Below are 19,772 nucleotides of genomic sequence, written 5' to 3'. Positions count from 1 at the left end.
AAAAAACTGAGCCAACTAGAATGCGATTTCAGAGTACACAGTGGCAGAATACCTGACCACTGTGACTGGCCCAAAATTAAGGAGAGAGCGAGACTGCAATATGAAAAGAGGAGTGGTAGAGGGAGGAAAAGAGAGATAGAAGGATTGGTAGGGAGGGAGGGGGAAGGGGGAGGGAGAGGTAGATACAGAGAGACAGATGTAGTTTTCTCAAGAGCCTGTGGATGTCAACCTCGCTGTGATCTGCTATGTAGAGTGAGCACCCAGCACCACACCCCTTGTCACATATCTGTTGCTCTCCGACTCTCTTCCACTTCCTATTCCTGCCTCGTCCGTCCAGGTGGCCTCATTCCCACAGGCAGCAGGCACGCAGGCCAGGCAGGAAGACATGAGGCCAATCAAACACACACACACACACACACACACACACACACACACACACACACACACACACACACACACACACACACACACACACACACACACACACACACACACACACACACACACACACAGAGACCGCACTGCACTGTGCTGCCAGACAGGGGCCTTGTTCACTTTGATTAAGGACTGCGGGACTCTGGGGGCTTTGACTTGTAAGGAATTGAGCTTTTCTGGGATCTTTATGTTAAGAGGTATGTGATAGTGTTACTACCTGAGAGGATGACAGAGGAGGGGATGACAGAGGAGGGGATGACAGAGGAGAGGATGACAGAGGAGGGGATTGACAGAGGGGGGGGGCAAACGGAGGGATAAGTGTCCCTGTCCCTTTCCCCGCCCGTTGTGTCACAGCTCCATGGAGCTCCTGCCTCAGCCTGCCCACCCCGAAGTGTCCGTTAATAACGCCCCGTTCCAAGCCACTCACCACCTAACCGCATTTATACCGACAATCATCTCAGCCCTGGCCCAGCCGCCTATAAAGAACATGTGAACAGAATCCATAATGGACTCGGAAAGAAGGGAGGGAGCGAAGGATGAGATTGTGTCTTCAGGGTATGGATGGAGGAGGAAGAGTGGAAGAAGAGGAGGAGAAGGAGAGGTGTGAGGAGCTCTAGGGGTCATACTTGAGCAGGCTGAATGAGTCTGAGTCTCTGTGTTACTAATGTGTGTGATCAGAAGATCAATGAAACGGCTCGAGAGCGGAGAGGGGAGAGGAGGAGGAGGGAAGGGAGGGGACTCCTCCAACCTCTAACATTAGGAGGGATGTTGGCACAGTATATGAAGCTTACCAAAGCCAGAGTTTACACTGCAGACACACTGTTTATAGTCCAGAGATTACAGTATGGGTTGCACGATACATACAGTAATACCATCACCCTTTATCCACATTCATAGATATTCTCACCATATTGTAGACTCAGTTGGCAGTTGGTACACGATTCACACTCGATAAACATATTGTATGTACACAGCAAAGCACAGGGAGTTGCTCCATACCTGTGCTCTCCTAGACTGCATGCGTTTGCTTTTTAAACATGATTCTCTCTGTATGACATTGTAGTTAATGATTAATAGGAGATACATAACCCAGTCCACAACCTAGTTGAACATTTTCTCACATGGAATGTTAATTAAGAAATAGGAACGTAGAAAAAGCATTACTGACTTGATGAGGAGGGGGTGAAAGTATGTTATTAAGTACGTTTTTGAAAAGTGTATTAGTTTCATTTGAGTCTATTTTATTGTAGTCTCGTGGGACCAGACAAGTCTGTCGCTGAACATTAAGTCTGGCATGTAAGATGACTTGTATTGTAGTTCCTTCTTCTTCTTCTTATTGTTATTATTATATGTAGCATATTTATCTCAGTGTTGCCGCTTCAGAGTGAATCCATTGTCTTGTGTCTGTCCAGACTGCATACAGTACTCTAAAACACTCTAGCTATAATCTCACTACCTATAAAATTACCTCTGTTGTTGACCAGGCAGATCATCATGTTAGATGTACTGTTTATTGTTACTGGGGGATTCATGACAGTTAAACAACTCTCCATCACTGTTGTAATACTGTCATCAGGGGTGAAGTACGACACAATAAATATCAACTTTCCATGTATTTAGAGTGTTCTCTTGTTGTACTGCATTCCCCCAACAGTCACTTAGTGATTTGTTACATGGCTGTTTATAAACTCTTAGCTTTAGATGTTTCTAAACCCTTAGCTTTAGATGTTTCTAAACCCTTAGCTTTAGATGTTTCTAAACCTTTAGCTTTAGATGTTTCTAAACCTTTAGCTTTAGATGTTTCTAAACCTTTAGCTTTAGATGTTTCTAAACCCTTAGCTTTAGATGTTTCTAAACCTTTAGCTTTAGATGTTTCTAAACCTTTAGCTTTAGATGTTTCTAAACCCTTAGCTTTAGATGTTTCTAAACCTTTAGCTTTAGATGTTTCTAAACCCTTAGCTTTAGATGTTTCTAAACCTTTAGCTTTAGATGTTTCTAAACCTTTAGCTTTAGATGTTTCTAAAACCTTAGCTTTAGATGTTTCTAAACCTTTAGCTTTAGATGTTTCTAAACCTTTAGCTTTAGATGTTTCTAAACCTTTAGCTTTAGATGTTTCTAAACCTTTAGCTTTAGATGTTTCTAAACCTTTAGCTTTAGATGTTTCTAAACCTTTAGCTTTAGATGTTTCTGAACCCTTAGCTTTAGATGTTTCTAAACCCTTAGCTTTAGATGTTTCTAAACCTTTAGCTTTAGATGTTTCTGAACCCGTAGCTTTAGAATAGATAAAGATATCTAGATGTACTAAGTAGTCTGTACAATATAATGTTACACTACGGTATGTATACTTGTAGGTGTATACTAGCTCATGTTACACCACGTACAGTTGAAGTCGGAAGTTTACATACACTGAGGTTGGAGTCATTAAAACTCATTTTTCAACACCTCCACAAGTTTCTTGTTAACATAGTTTTGGCATGTCGGTTAGGACATCTACTTTGTGCACGACACAAGTAATTTTTCCAACAATTGTTTACAGACAGATTATTTCAATTATAATTCACTGTATCACAATTCCAGTGGGTCAGAAGTTTACATACACTAAGTTGACTGTGCCTTTAAACAGCTTGGAAAATTCCAGAAAATTATGTCATGGCTTCAGAAGCTTCTGCTAGGCTAATTGACATTATTTGAGTCAATTGGAGGTGTACCTGTGGATGTATTTCAAGACTGTCCTTCAAACTCAGTGCCTCTTTGCTTGACATCATGGGAAAATCAAAAGAAATCAGCCAAGACCTCAGAAAAATAATTGTAGACCTCAACAAGTCTGGTTCATCCTTGGGAGCAATTTCCAAACACCTGAAGGTACCTAGTTCATCTGTACAAACAATAGTACGCAGGTATAAACACCATGGGACCACGCAGCCGGCATACCGCTCAGGAAGGAGACGCGTTCTGTCTCCTAGAGATGAGCGTACTTTGGTGCGAAATGTGCAAATCAATCCCAGAACAACAGCAAAGGACCTTGTGAAGATGCTGGAGGAAACAGGTACAAAAGTATCTATATCCACCGTTAAACAAGTCCTATATCGACATAACCTGAAAGGCCGCTCAGCAAGGAAGAAGCCACTGCTCCAAAACCTCTATAAAAAAAGCCAGACTACGGTTTGCAACTGCACATGGGGACAAAGATCATACTTTTTGGAAAAATGTCCTCTGGTCTGATGAAACAAAAATAGAACTGTTTGGCCATAATGACCATCATTATGTTTGGAGGAAAAAGGGGGAGGCTTGCAAGCTGAAGAACACCATCCCAACCGTGAAGCACGGGGGTGGCAGCATCATGTTGTGGGGGTGCTTTGCTGCAGGAGGGACTGGTGCACTTCACAAAATAGATAGCATCATGAGGTAGGAAAATTATGTGGATATATTGAAGCAACATCTCAAGACATCAGTCAGGAAGTTAAAGCTTGGTCGCAAATGAGTCTTCCAAATGGACAATTACCCCAAGCATACTTCCAAAGTTATGACAAAATGGCTTAAGGACAACAAAGTCAAGATTTTAGAGTGGCCATCACAAAGCCTTGACCTCAATCCTATAGAAAATTTGTGGGCAGAACTGAAAAAGTGTGTGCGAGCAAGGAGGCCTACAAACCTGACTCAGTTACACCATCTCTGTCAGGAGGAGTGGGCCAGAATTGACCCAACTTATTGTGGGAAGCTTGTGGAAGGCTACCCAAAATGTTTGACCCAAGTTAAACAATTTAAAGGCAATGTTACCAAATACTAATTCAGTGTATGTAAACTTCTGACCCACTGGGATGAAAGAAATAAAATCTGAAATAAATCATTCTCTCTACTATTATTCTGACATTTCACATTCTTAAAATAAAGTGGTGATCCTAACTGACCTAAGACACAACATTTTACTAGGATTAAATGTCAGGAATTGTGAAAAACTGAGTTTAAATGTATTTGGCTAAGGTGTATGTAAACATTTGACTTCAACTGTATACAGTAAGATGTATACTTGATAATGTTACACTACGGTATGTATACTTGTAGGTGTATACTAGCTTATATTATACCATGTATACAGTAATTGCAGATGTGTACTCGATAATGTCACACTGTGTATACTTGTAGATACACACTATGTGTTTGTATATGGGCTTGAAAGCGTTTCCTGATGCTTCACCAACAAGATAACTTCTCTGTGTTTCAGGGGCCAGGTTCCCTCCAAGGCTGAACTCAATTATTTAGGAATCGCCAAAACACTGGATATGTACGGAGTCGATCTTCACCCTGTGTTTGTAAGTAGTCACATGCGCCGAATACAACCTTACAGTGAAATGCTTACTTACGAGCCCCTAACCAACAATGCAGTTTTAAAAAATACAGATGAGAATAAGAAATAAAAGTAGCAAAAAATGTAAATAACAATAGTGAGACTATATACAGAGGTGTACCGGTACAGAGTCAATGAGATGCTTGTTAGAGCTGTATTCTGTGGTTTATCACGATCACATTGCCTTGATAATGTTCTTTCTTATTGTCCTAGTCTCTTTGTGTATGGAGAGATGACTATTTTCCTATTTTCTTATCCTTTGACACATACGTTAATATCTTTACTGTGTGTTATTTCTGGTTGGGATATAGTATGTAAATTGTGCTTGGAATAATACCTATTATTGTGGTGTGTTTCAGGGAGAGAATCAATCTGAATACTTCCTGGGGTTAACACCTATTGGAGTTGTTGTTTACAAGAACAAAACACAAGTTGGGAAGTATTTCTGGTAGGTATTGTTTTTGGATGATTTGTATACATTGTAGGAGTAAATAAGGACTATGATAGTTTGACCTGTTACTCCAACTTCGGACTCTATTTTAACAAACCTAACGCAGTAGCGTTAGTGCTATAGGTTCAGGGGTGTGTCAGAAATATTTGTGCTATTTTCACTATCACAATTATCAACGGACTTGCTGGTGTTGGTGCGAAAGGGCTGGGTTTTGATGAATTAACAAGATGTGGGTGTGTCGAGGCTTGGCCCCTCACTGGCCAATCAGAATGTGCTCCATGGCTAAATAAGTGGTTGCTATAAGTTGTGTATTTACGGTCTTTTATTTATTGCCTTGGAATCAACTCAATTTCCAATGTTTGTCCTTTATAGTTTGTTAAATGGCTTACAGAAACAAAATAACAAAATGTAGACATATCCCATCTTTGCTAAATACGTTAACTTGAACCCATTTGCAGTCCACATTGTTCTAAGTAATTGCATGGCTTCAATAGCATTCACGCTGATATAGGGGCTAGGTCTACTGTAAATTGTATTATGGCTGAGCATCGACATGCCAAACATTGTCAATAAACAAGATTCAATAAATTATTGATAAGGCCTAAAAAGAGAGCAAATAATTTGATTCAAATTCTAAATGAAGCGACAACTTGTTTTAAATAGGCTATGTCTAAGTACACTTACAGGCACCATAATTTCTCCCCGTGGGCATATAATATTAAAACAACGCAGACTATAGAGGGTTTTACTCACATCGCAATTTTTCACAGTAGCTGGACAAAGATCCAATTAAAATAGAAAGGGAGAACGTCCACTCACCATTATACTGCTCCCAAATATGAATATATATGGAACCATCTTACAGATCAGATCACATTCACCCATCTCCAGCATCTGCATTGCAAGCGCGCCACGGACGTTACCACCGTTAAACCAGGAAAGGTAAATCATTCTAATAACTTTGGTTGTAATAAAATGTAACGAAAAACAACCAATACGGTTTTTTTAAAACAACAATAACAATAAATAAATGTGAAATGTAATGATATCATGAAATCGGCAGGATAAAAAAGAAAGGCATTGCTGTTGAACCAGCCTTTGTTATAGTAGGCCTAAAGGATTGCTTGGGTTTTGAACAAATGAAACTGAAAACAAGCCATTTTTACAGGTTACAGATAACTTCAAAATACGAGGTTCACCGGTGCTGACTGGGTGACCTGGCCCTGGTATTCAGAGGTTCTCATCTCTCGTTTCAGGATGGGCATGGACACGTAGCCTACATCATGGAGGGGTTTTTACGCACGTCCAAAACGGGACCTGCATGGCTAAAATAATGTGTGCCTGCCTACAATGCATATTCTAAAAGGGAATGTCACTGTTTTAATCCTCTCAAACATGATATTTTAATACATCTTTGGTGATTAAGATTTATTTACAAGTGGTCTCAGGAGCCAGTCTTAAAACTACTTCGCGATTGCATTGAGCAGAAAAAAAAACTTAATTGAGAGGAGCGGAGGCAATGGTTGGTTGTTAATCAAATAAAACAAAATAAAAACATTAGTTTTTTATGTTTCTAAATACAAAGTATACAGGCACCGAAAGCACATTAGGCTACTCTTGTTCCATGCACATATGGGCATTGTGCATCACGGCTCGATAGGTTGTGTTTCCACTGTCTAAATTAATGGCATAACCAACCTGCATTACCGCTAAAAATAGCTTTTGGTTGGTCTTAAATATCTCTACTATCGCTGCCTGAAATTAGCAGTTTGAAATTAGCAGCATCTTTTTAAGGACACACCTCAAATATTTCCACTCAAATCAAAGCAAATCCAGTTTTATTTGTCACATGCACCGAATACAACAGGTGTAGACCTTACAGTGAAATGCTTACTTACAAGCCCTTAACCAACAAGTTACTACCCCTTAATTAGGGATAGGCGTCCCGTCAACGGGACAGTTGTAAATCATGCAGCGCCTTGTGTCACGATTGCAGATTGTAGAGAAACAACAAATGTCGGTGCATATAAGTGTCTTATATCGGCTGAAAGCTTACATTCTTGTTAATATAACTGCACTGTCCAATTTACAGTAGCTATTACTGTGAAAAAATGCCATGCTATTGTTTGAGGAGAGCTCCTAACAATAGGTTACCGCGATAGGTTTGATAAATTCACCTCTGAAGGTGAAATGTGTACTTACATTCTGAAATCTTGCTCTGATTTATCATCCAAAGGGTCCCAGAGATAACATGACGTGTCGTTTTGTTAGATAAAATAATTTTTCATATCCTAAAAAGGTCCATATTGCATGCACGATCGATTTTGTATTTCCACTCGTTCAATTTGCAAAGGAATCTGTGAAAATCTAACACTAAACGTTGTTTCAACCAGTCAAATCACGTTAATATTTATTCCTCAGAGATCCTAGAACGTAACCACACTTCACTATATCATTAGGGGTGTAGTATATCCTATAGGACACCAAATATGGTCAGAGAGCGACGCTTTCATGGCACGCCGATCTTCACTTGATCGACTGTAACTTTGTCAAACCCCGTATCTGTCGCAAAATGTAGCTGCTAACCTTGTGTGACAGCAAGCCTTTTCCTTTTGGGCAAAAATGACAAGAATATGGAGAGTTATGAAGTTATGACAACTGTTTTTTTTGCAAATGTTGAATTTACAATATGGCAAATCATACTGGAAAAGCTAAATCCAAGTCCAAGTATACAGATTTGACAATATTCTTGCAGAAAAATGTAATGTGAATGTAAATGTCTCCTTCACGATTTGCCCAAACGTACCTGGGTGACTTTACACTAAATGTAATTTAGTTTGCTCATACTTCAAGTTATCCGTCTGAAGCTTTGCACATACACTGCTGCTATCTTGTGGACACCATCGGAATTAGTCGTTTTTTTCTTTGTATTTTCTTCTATCAGATCTATTGTGTTATATTCTCCTACATTCAATTCACATTTCCACAAACTTCAAAGTGTTTCCTTTCAAATGGTACCAAGAATATGCATATGCTTGCTTCAGGGCCTGAGCTACAGGCAGTTAGATTTGGGTATGTCATTTTAGGCTAAAATTTTTTTTTTAAAAGGGGACTATCCCTAATTAACCTGCAGTAAAGAAAAATAAGAAAATATTTACTAAGTAAACTGAAGTTAAAAAAAGTTACACAATAAAATAACAATAACAAGGCTATATACATGGAGTACCGGTGTGGGGTACAGGTTAGTCGAGGTAATTGAGGTAATATGTACATGTAGGTAGAGGTAAAGTGACTATGCATAGATTATAAACAGTGAGTAGCAGCAGCATAGAAAACGGGGTCAATGCTAATAGTCTGGGTAGCCATGTGATTAACTGTTCAGCAGTCTTATGGCTTGGGGGTAGAAGCTGTTAAGAAGCCTTTTGGACCTAGACTTGGCGCTCCAGTACCACTTACAGTGCAGGAGCGGAGAGAACAGTCTATGACTAGGGTGGCTGGAGTCTTTGACAATTTTTAGGGCCTTCCTCTGAAACGGCCTGGTTTAGAGATCCTGGATGGCAGGAAGTTTGGCCACAGTGATGTACTGGGCCATACGCACTACCCTTTGTAGCGCCCATCTGAGCACAAACAAGCTGATATAAGACAGGTAAATTGCCGAACTTGGCGTTACGGCTGGAAAATGCCAGTGCGCCAGTTTTTACATGACGAAATTGCAAACTAACACCAGCCAAAAATAGAGCCCTTCAAATGAGTTAGATAACTTGCTGCAGTATTTATGAGAAAATCAACTGTGACTGATAAGCTATCATACCTGTTAATAAACATCTCATTATCTGTTTGTTAATTTTGATCATTTTAGGCCAAGGATAACAAAAGTGCATTTTAAGGAAACACAGTTTGAGCTTCAAGTCGTTGGAAAAGATGTAAGTTGTCAGTTATTATCTTTCAGTATTATCTGCATAAGGAATGTTTTGTGAAGTTATGGACTGAATTTTCAACCTTCGCTTTGTTTGTTTGTGATTATTCTGTTAATTTTAGCATGTTTCATAAACTCAATAATTTGAGATCATTCACACTAGCTAACTTGGTATGACTGAATCAGAGTCAATTTGTTTGGATATCGCAGGTGTAGAAAACCTCATTATAATTTCCCCCCATTTCAGACTTCATAACAAGGCATAAAATAAAACTGACTGAATGTTCCAAGGAGTATTTGCAGTACTCCCATGTGAAACCTTGAAAGGTCAATCGTGTGTTTGATCTTGAAAGATTTTGACATCCGCCTAATGTTTAATGAGAGAAATTAAAGAAACATGACAGAGCAGGACTACGGGACGTGGGTGCAGTCTTGAAAGCTCTCTCCCATTTTCACTGATGTTCATTTCACAGGTGCAAATGGGAAGAGAGACACTTCACACAAACTTCACTTCCTCAAAACATATCCAGCTTAATGATGAACCTTTGGGTTTTTGGGGAATTTTCAAACTTACGCTTTTGGGGAGGATTTCTTGATCACTTTGGAAGTGATGGAAAAAGTGTCTGGGCCCACACCTTCAGATATCACTGAAGCAGAACAACTTTTCTCCTCTCTCTGTTGAGATAGTGTGACTCATTGAAACCTGTGTGTCTTGCTGAATGAAATATAGAATTTGGTTTATTCAGTCGATTCATTTTCACTGGTGTGTGTGTGTGTGTGTGTGTGTGTGTGTGTGTGTGTGTGTGTGTGTGTGTGTGTGTGTGTGTGTGTGTGTGTGTGTGTGTGTGTGTGTGTGTGTGTGTGTGTGTGTGTGTGTACATGCGTGCGTGCGTGCTCCAGCTAGCGACCTGCGAGTCTCATTAAGCCGAGGCAGTCGAGCAGCCAGAGACCCATGAGAAGCCCATTATTGACAATACACTATCCCAGAAGATCAGAGCATAATTGAAATAAAATAGAGAGCCATGGATCAACAGTAGCTACCTCCTCTTTGAGACTAGCTGTAGAGGTTAGAGTGTGAGTCGTCCTCTCTCTAAAGTCTGATATCTATTATCCTAATGACCAAACACAGACATCCCATATGGGTGAAAGATTACACACTACCTGTTCATTTTCTGTACATGTAATGGTACATTTGTCAGGAGGGAGATGCAGAGGCCTATCCACCACCACCGAACACCACCTAATTATGTAGCCAGTTGTTTTCACAATGAATGATGAAGCAAATGTCCTTTGTTATGGTATATGTTAGAATTATCAACCGTGTGGTTTGGGTTCTGGATGCTGATTGGCTGAAACAGCATTCCAGTCGTGTGTCTATCAGACAGTATATTTAAGCAATAAGGCCCGAGGACGTGTGGGGATTGTGTCCCTTTTTGACACAGTAAAATCGGTCTATTGGCCTTCCCTGTTAGAGCTACATGTCCTGGAATTCAATGCCCATGGACTTGAGAAGATGCACTGATTATTGTACTTTTACATTTAAATTGAAACATGGCTCAAGTCTATCCAAACCTGTACACATGAGTTATCTGTGCTTCCTCATATGTAAGACGACAGTTGATGATGGTGGTGTTGTTGTTAGAATGATATATTATTGGATGTAATGTATTTGTATTTTGTATTGTTTTAGTGAGTATGTGTATTGTGACTGTGTAATTGTCCTTAGCTGGGACAACGGGTGCAAATTAGCTTTTGGCTGACCCCGGCATATTTACATGGATTTTGCATTATTGTAATGTTGATGTTGATTAATGTACATTGTCCCCTATAAATAAATAATGAAATAAATAAAATGCATACCTCTGGGGTTTGTAATATATGGCCAATATACCACGGCTAAGGGCTGTATCCAGGCCCTTCGTGTTGCAACGTACATAAGAACAGCCCTTAGCTGTGGTATATTGGCCATATATCACAAACCCCAGAGGTGCCATATCGCTATTATAAACTGGTTACCAACATAATTAGAGCAGTAAAAATAAATGTTCTGTCATACCCGGGGTATACAGTCTGATATACAGTGCCTTCGGTAAATATTCAGACCCCTTGACCTTTTCCACATTTTGTTAGGTTACAGCCTTATTCTAAAATTGATAAAATTGTTTTTTTTTCCATCAATCTACATTCAATACCCTATCATGACAAAGCAAAAACAGGTTTTTAGAAATGTTTGCAAATGTATACAAAAAAAACTGAAATATCACATTTACAAAAGTATTCAGACCCTTTACTCAGTACTTTGTTGAAGCACCTTTGGCAGCGATTACAGCCTTGAGTCTTCTTGGGTATGAAGCGACAAGCTCGGCACACCTGTATTTGGGGAGTTCCTAACATTCTTCTCTGCAGATCCTCTCAAGCTCTGTCAGGTTGGATGGGTAGCGTTGTTGCACAGCTATTTTCAGGTCTCTCCAGATCGGGTTCAAGTCTGGCTGGGCCATCTTGTTTCTCATGGTCTGAGAGTCTTTAGGTGCCTTTTGGCAAACTCCAAGCAGGCTGTCATGTGCCTTTTACTGAGGAGTGGCTTCTGTTTGGCCACTCTACCATAAAGGCCTGATTGGTGGAGTGCTGCAGAGATGGTTGTCCTTCTGGAAATTTCTCCTATCTCCACAGAGGAACTCTGGAGCTCTATCAGAGTGACCATCGGGTTCTTGGTCACCTTCCTGACCAAGGCCCTTCTCCCTTGATTGCTCAGTTTGGCCGGACGGCCAGCTCTAAGAAGAGTCTTGGTGGTTCCAAACTTCTTCCATTTAAGAATGATGTAGGCCACTGTGTTCTTGAGGACCTTCAATTGGGCAGACATTTTTTGGTACCCTTCCCCAGATCTGTGCCTTGACAATCCTGTCCCGGAGGTCTATGGACAATTCCTTTGACCTCATGGCGTGTGCCTTTCCAAATCATGTCCAATCAATTGAATATACCACAAGTGGACTCCAGTCAAGTTGTAGAAACATCTCAAGGATGATCAATAGAAACAGGATCCACCTGAGCTCAATTTCGAGTCTCGTAGCAAAGGGTCTGAATACTTATGTAAATAAAGTATTTATGTTTTTTATTTTTTACTAATTTGCCAAAATTTCAAAAACCTGTTTTCGCTTTGTCATTATGGGGTATTGGGTGTAGATTGATGAGGAAAAACAGTTAGTTAATCAATTTTAGAATAAGCCTGTAACATAACAAAATGTGGAAAAAGTAAAGGGGTCTGAATACTTTTACGATGGCACTGTACCATGGCTTTCAGCCAATCAGAATTCAGGGCTCAAACTACCAGTCTATAATTACGTATATATTTTATATATTTATGTTGCTAACCGGTTTATAATAGCAGTAAGGCATCTCAGGGGTTTGTGGTATATGGCCAATATACCATGGCTAAGGGCTGTATCCAGGCACTCCACGTTGGGTTGTGCATAAGAACACCCTTTAGCTGTGGTATATTGGCCATATGCCACACCCCCTCGGCCTCATTGCTTTAATATACAATGGCAAGAAAAAGTATGTGAACCCTTTGGAATTACCTGGATTTCAGCATAAATTGGGCATCAAATTTGAGCTGATCTTCATCTAAGTCACAACAATAGACAAACATAGTGTGCTTAAACTAATAACACACAAATTATTGTATTTTTCTTGTCTATATTGAATACATAATTTAAACATTCACAGTATAGGATGGAAAAAGTATTTGAACACCTAGGCTAATGACTTCTCCAAATGCTAATTGGAGTCAGGAGTCAGCTAACCTGGAGTCCAATCAATGAGACAAGATAGGAGTGCTAAAGACTTACAGAAATCTCTGGAACATGCTAACATCTCTGTTGACGAGTCTACAATACGTAAAACACTAAACAAAGAATGGTGTTCATGGGAGGACTTCACGGAAGAAGCCACAGCTGTCCAAAAAAACCCATTGCTGCACATCTGAAGTTTGCAAAAGTGCACCTGGATGTTCCACAGCGCTACTGGCAAAATATTCTGTGGACAGATGAAACTACAGTTGAGTTGTTTGGAAGGAACACACAACACTATTTTGGAGAAAAAAAGGCACAGCAAACCAACATCAAAACCTCATCCCAACTATAAAGTATGTTGGAGGGAGCATCATGGTTTGGGGCTCCTTTGCTGCCTCAGGGCCTGGACAGCTTGATATCATAGACGGAAAAAGGAATTCCCAAGTTTATCAGGACATTTTGCAGGAGAATGTTAGGCTCTGTCTGCCAATTGAAGCTCAACAGAAGGTGGGTGATGCAACAGGACAACAACCCAAAACACAGAAGTAAATCAACAACGGAATGTCTTCAACAGAAGAAAATATGCCTTCTGGAGTGGCCCAGTCAGTCCTGAACTCAACCCGATTGAGATGCTGTTGCATGACCTCAAGAGAGCAGTTCACTCCAGACATCCCAATAATATTACTGAACTGAAACAGTTTTGTAAAGAGGAATGGTCCAAAATTCCTCCTGACCGTTGTGCAGGTCTGATCCGCAACTACAGAAAACGTTTGGTTGAGGTTATTGCTGCCAAAGGAGGGTCAACCAGTTATTAAAACCAAGGGATCACATACTTTTCCCACCCTGCACTGTGAATGTTTACACAGTGTGTTCAATAAAGATATGAAAACATATAATTGTTTGTGTGTTATTAGTTTAAGCAGACTGTGTTTGTCTATTGTTGTGACCTAGATGAAGATCAGATTTTCTGACCAATTTATGCAGAAATCCAGGTATTTCCAAAGGGTTCACATACTTTTTCTTGCCACTGTATCTTATTGATTTAGCTGCTGAATGTGATTTGCATTATTTGTTTGTTTGTGTGTTTGTTTTTGGTATAAGAGATTGTTGTTGTTTATTTACAGTGCACAGAGACATCGTTCTTCTTCAAGGCACCCAATAAGACAGCCTGTAAACATCTGTGGAAGTGCTGCATAGAACACCACACTTTCTTCAGGTAAAAAACGACATACTTACGCACACACACCCACACAAACTGTCATAGGTAAATACTACTATACCAACACTATTATAACTTCTCAGTTAGAATCTCTACCACCTTCCACAGGTAAGAACCTAAACTATCTCACGTTCAGTGAAAAATTATCCTCCCTCCTTCTATCTACAACACCATCACCCACACTATTCCAACCAAAGCCCTTCTCTGTCACCCCCCTCTTTCATCCCCTCCTCTGTCAACCCCCCTATGTAAACCCTCCTATGTAAACCCTCTCCTGTGTCATCCCTTACTCTGTCATCCCCTCCTCTGTCAATCCCCTCCTCTGTCATCCCCTACTCTGACATCCCCTCCTCTGTCATCCTCTCAGGTAGTAACACTATCACATACCTTTTAACATAAAGATCCCAGAAAAGCTCAATTCCTTACAAGTCAAAGCCCCCAGAGTCCCGCAGTCCTTAATCAAAGTGAACAAGGCCCCTGTCTGGCAGCACAGTGCAGTGCGGTCTCTGTGTGTGTGTGTGTGTGTGTGTGTGTGTGTGTGTGTGTGTGTGTGTGTGTGTGTGTGTGTGTGTGTGTGTGTGTGTGTGTGTGTGTGTGTGTGTGTGTGTGTGTGTGTGTGTGTGTGTGTGTGTGTGTGTGTGTGTCTTCTAAATGTGATGACTTTGTGGCATATCTCAGAAATAAGATTAGGCTGGTTATCAGTCAAGCAAGACCTGATGAGAAGTATGATGATACAGTGGGAGAAAAAAGTATTTGATCCCCTGCTGATTTTGTACGTTTGCCCACTGACAAAGAAAGGATCAGTCTATAATTTTAATGGTAGGTTTATTTGAACAGTGAGAGACAGAATAACAACAAAAATATCCAGAAAAACGCATGTCAGAAATGTTATAAATTGATTTGCATTTTAATGAGGGAAATAAGTATTTGACCCCCTCTCAATCAGAAAGATTTCTGGCTTCCAGGTGTCTTTTATACAGGTAACGAGCTGAGATTAGGAGCACACTCTTAAAGGGAGTGCTCCTAAGCGCAGCTTGTTACCTCTAAAAAAGACACCTGTCCACAGAAGCAATCAATCAGATTCCAAACTCTCCACCATGGCCAAGACCAAAGAGCTCTCCAAGGATGTCAGGGACAAGATTGTAGACCTACACAAGGCTGGAATGGGCTACAAGACCATCGCCAAGCAGCTTGGTGAGAAGGTGACAACATTTGGTGCGATTATTCGCAAATGGAACACAAAAGAACTGTCAATATCCCTCGGCCTGGGGCTCCATGCAAGATCTCACCTCGTGGAGTTGCAATGATCATGAGAACGGTGAGGAATCAGCCCAGAACTACACGGGAGGATCTTTTCAATGATCTCAAGGCAGCTGGGACCATAGTCACCAAGAAAACAATTGGTAACACACTACGCCGTGAAGGACTGATATCCTGCAGCGCCCGCAAGGTCCCCTTGCTCAAGAATACATATACATGCCCGTCTGAAGTTTACCCAATGAACATCTGAATGACTCAGAGGACAACTCGTGAAAGTGTTGTGGTCAGATGAGACCAAAATGGAGCTTTTTGACATCAACTCAACTCGCCGTGTTTGGAGGAGGAGGAATGCCACCTATGACCCCAAGAACACCATCTCCACCGTCAAACATGGAGGTGGAAACATTATGCTTTGGGGGTGTTTTTCTGCTAAGGGGACAGGACAACTTCACCGCATCAAAGGACGGGGCCATGTACCGTCAAATCTTGGGTGAGAACCTCCTTCCCTCAGCCATGGCATTGAAAATGGGTCGTGGATGGGTATTCCAGCATGACAATGACCCAAAACACACGGCCAAGGCAACAAAGGAGTGGCTCAAGAAGAAGCACATTAAGGTCCTAGAGTGGCCTAGCCAGTCTCCAGACCTTAATCCCATAGAAAATCTGTGGAGGGAGCTGAAGGTTCGAGTTGCCAAACGTCAGCCTCGAAACCTTAATGACTTGAAGAAGATCTGCAAAGAGGAGTGGGACAAAATCCCTCCTGAGATGTGTGCAAACCTGGTGGCCAACTACAAGAAACGTCTGACCTCTGTGATTGCCAACAAGAGTTTTGCCACTAAGTACTAAGTCATGTTTTGCAGAGGGGTCAAATACTTATTTCCCTCATTAAATTGCAAATCATTTTATAACATTTTTGACATGCGTTTTTCTTTTTTTTTTTTTTTGTTATTCTGTCTCTCACTGTTCAAATAAACCTACTATTAAAATGATAGACTGATCATTTCTTTGTAAGTGGGCAAACGTACAAAATCAGCAGGGGATCAAATACTTTCTTCCCACACTGTATGTGACCTAGCCTACCACGCAAAGGCTTCATGTTCCCTGGTTGACGCAGACATGCTCAGGAAAGTGATATCACAACTTAAGCCTTCTACCTGCCTTCTCAAGTTTTTTTGGCACCCTTGGTGAACATTACGCAGAGAAAAACATATCACATGTGGCGTTCGACAAGGTTCAACTGTATTAGTGATTTTTATTCGACTGTATTAGTGATTTAATTACTTGGATGGCTCACAACTATTTCCAGCTAAATCAAGACTTATTATTGGAGCTAATGCCCAGAGAGAGAATCTAGCCGCACATTTTAATTCACAGGCAAAAAAGATAAAACGCCAGGTAAAAAACCTTGATGTTATTTTCCATTCTGAACACAATTTCAAATCATACATTAGGAAGGTGACAAAAATAGCTTTTTACCACCTGAGGAACATTGTCATGGTGCTGCTGTTTCTCTCTCAGGCTGATACAGAGAGACTCATCCATGCTTTTATTACAAGCAGTCATAACTACTGTAATGCTTTCCTGTCTGGTCTACCCAAGAAAGCCATTGGTCAACTGTAAAACCTACAGAATGCCGCAGCACTAGTACTGACCAAGACCAGACGGAGAGCACACATTACACCGGTTTTAAGGTCTCTGCACTGACTTCCTGTGAGTTTTAGACTACATTTCATCTATTTGTTTTTAAATCAATCCACGATTGTGCACCCCAATACATGTCAGACATGCTTTTAAGTTATGTACCCAGTAGATCCCTCAGGTCCTCTGACACTGGCCTTTTAACTATTCCAAAGCCTAGGACCAAGAGGCATGGAGAGACAGCCTTTAGTTACTATGCCCCACGGCTCTGGAATAGCCTGCCAGAAGGTCTGAGGAAGGCAGAAACATTGGACATTTTTAAAAGAGATCTTAAAACACACATTTTTAGCTTTGCTTTTCCTTAGGGTGCTTTTATGATCGTTCGGTTTTTATTGTTACTCTTGTTTTTCATCCTCTTATGTTTGTTGTGTAGTAAATATTTCAGTTTTTATTTTCATAGTTTTTATTAGTTTTTTTCCTGTGAAGCACATTGTGTTGCATTTCATGTCTGAAATGTTCTGTAGAAATAAAGCTTGAATTGATTTGATTTGTGCGTACATCCGTGTGTTGGCCTAATGAGAGCAGTCTAAAGAGCCTGGGCGGCAGCGCGACGCGTGAGACGCTGGATTTACACTGTTTAGTCAGCGTGTGAGCCCTTTAGTGTGGACAGTCCCTGTACCACAGACAGACCTGGAGCTGGCAGGCAAGCAGAAAGGAGGGGGCTTGACAGGTTATACCTACCCCAGGCTTATAGGCATCTGGGAGGGAGAGGGGTGGAAGGGTGGGGTGTGGTGGTGGTTTGGGTGAGAGAATGAGAGAGTCTTATGCTGTGACGAGACTATGGAATGGAGGTGGGTGAAGTGGGCATAATCCATTGGATGAAAATAGGCAGGTATATCCTGCAGCTTTAATCTAATCAAATGTTATTGGTCACATAGACATATTCATCAGATGTTATTGTGGGTGTAGCGAAATGCTTGTGTTCCTAGCTCCAACAGTGCAGTAATATCTAACAATACACACAAATCTAAGAGTAAATAATGGAATTAAGAAATAAAGAAATATTAGGTGAGTGGATCTACTATACAAGTCCTTATAGACAACGGGAGAAAGAAGGAGAAGAAGCAGTTTTAGCCTCGTTGTGTGTACTGACTACATCCATTTACCTACACTACCTTTTCCCCATCTATCTTTCCATCTGGGTGTTTTTCAACAGTGATTTGAGTTCTCTGCCGTGTCTGAGCCCTGTGGGATAGGTCCTAGCGGTAGTGGTGTTGGTTTTGAGAGAGGCCTTAGCTCAACGCTGTAGTGGTGTTGGTTGTGTTAATAAAACATGGCTGGGTGAGAGACTGCTAGAGGCTTTTATAATGAGCAACAGCCAGAGCTTCTACTTCACTTCTGTACAGTAATGGACTAATGTACCGCTAGTACCATCAGTACACACACTCAGTACTCACACTCTCTCTCTATATCTATCTATCTCTCGCTCTTTCTCTTGCTCCTGAGTGGCGCAGCGGTCTAAGGCACTGCATCTCAGTGCAAGAGGCAGCACTACAGTCCCTGGTTCGAATCCAGGCTATATCACATCCGGCCATGATTGGGAGTCCCATAGGGCGGCGCACAATTGGCCCAGCGTCGTCCGGGGTAGGGCGTCATTGTAAATAACAATTTGTTCTTAACTGACTTGCCTAGTTAAATAAAGGTTAAATAAAATTACAAATAATAATTCTCTGTGTCTTACTCTATCATTCACACTCACACACTTACAGTTGCTCTCTCTGTTTCTCTCTCTCAGTTAAATTCAATGGGCTTTATTGGCATGGGAAACATATGTTTACATTGTCAAAGCAAGAGAAATGGATAAACAAAAGTGAAATAAATAATAACCCTCTCTCTCTCTATTGTTCACACACACAAACACACACGCCAGTCTCGCACTCTCTCAGACTCAGAGCTTAGAATTTTAATGAAGCTCCTAGTGGTGTTCCAGCAGTAATTCTGTCATTAAAGCAGAGATCAGAACAGGAGACCTGCTGCTCTGTAGCCGGGAGAGAAAGTGAAATAGTTCAGCAATTCAGTTCTCTTCTCTCCCTATAAAAGAATAAAAACTACAAAGTGGATTCAGCATTCAAACATGCATCGCCGGTTACCTTTGTGAAAGATGCAATATTTTCATTTCAGCCTAAGTGTTTAATCCTTCTTAACATGGGTTAGTCACTTTGGAAATTCATGAAGAGAAAAATAATGCATTTACTACTTGTGTAATAATGTACTGTAGAAACTTCCCCACAATATTCTAGGAGACTTTAGTGGAAGTACAGTATTTTCACATTCTTCATCTAGGCCTTTTCTCCATGGTTGTTGCTTTTTCTTAGAATGCCAGAAAATGATGGCAACACACTGACAAGAAAACTATCCAAATTTGGTTCCCTGGGATCTAAGCATCGGTACAGGTGAGCAAACCTCCATTCTATATCCGCTTCAAAGCTAGCATCCTTAATTGAAACAATAACAAAACAATCAGCCCGCCTCTACTTAGGTAAAAAGCTGAGGGATGGGCCTGGAGAAATTTAACCAGTCTCAAATTCATATAGAGAGCCATGGATGCAAAGAATAACCATCCATGATATACATTTTGAGGCTATACAGCATTTGTTTACATTTACATTGTTTACAAACATTGGAGTAAAATAAGCTTATATTTAAGGTACTGATGGGGT

At 40.7% G+C, this 19,772-nt stretch overlaps 1 protein-coding gene across 2 annotated transcripts in view; it reads left to right on the top strand.

Moving 5' to 3' along the window:
• The window catches only part of epb41l4a (erythrocyte membrane protein band 4.1 like 4A), a 130,341-nt gene that overhangs the window by 57,830 nt on the left and 52,739 nt on the right, over positions 1-19,772 (top strand). For both annotated transcript variants that reach the window (XM_014138591.2, NM_001165322.1), the window contains 5 exon segments: positions 4,658-4,745; positions 5,140-5,228; positions 9,091-9,154; positions 14,060-14,151; positions 19,428-19,505. In XM_014138591.2, coding sequence (XP_013994066.1) covers positions 4,658-4,745; positions 5,140-5,228; positions 9,091-9,154; positions 14,060-14,151; positions 19,428-19,505 — 411 coding nt within the window.

Source organism: Salmo salar, chromosome ssa13, assembly GCF_905237065.1.
Source record: "Salmo salar chromosome ssa13, Ssal_v3.1, whole genome shotgun sequence".
Lineage (NCBI taxonomy): Eukaryota > Metazoa > Chordata > Actinopteri > Salmoniformes > Salmonidae > Salmo > Salmo salar.
The sequence above is the reverse complement of the archived record's forward strand: the minus strand, read 5'-3'. Positions and strand labels throughout refer to the sequence as shown.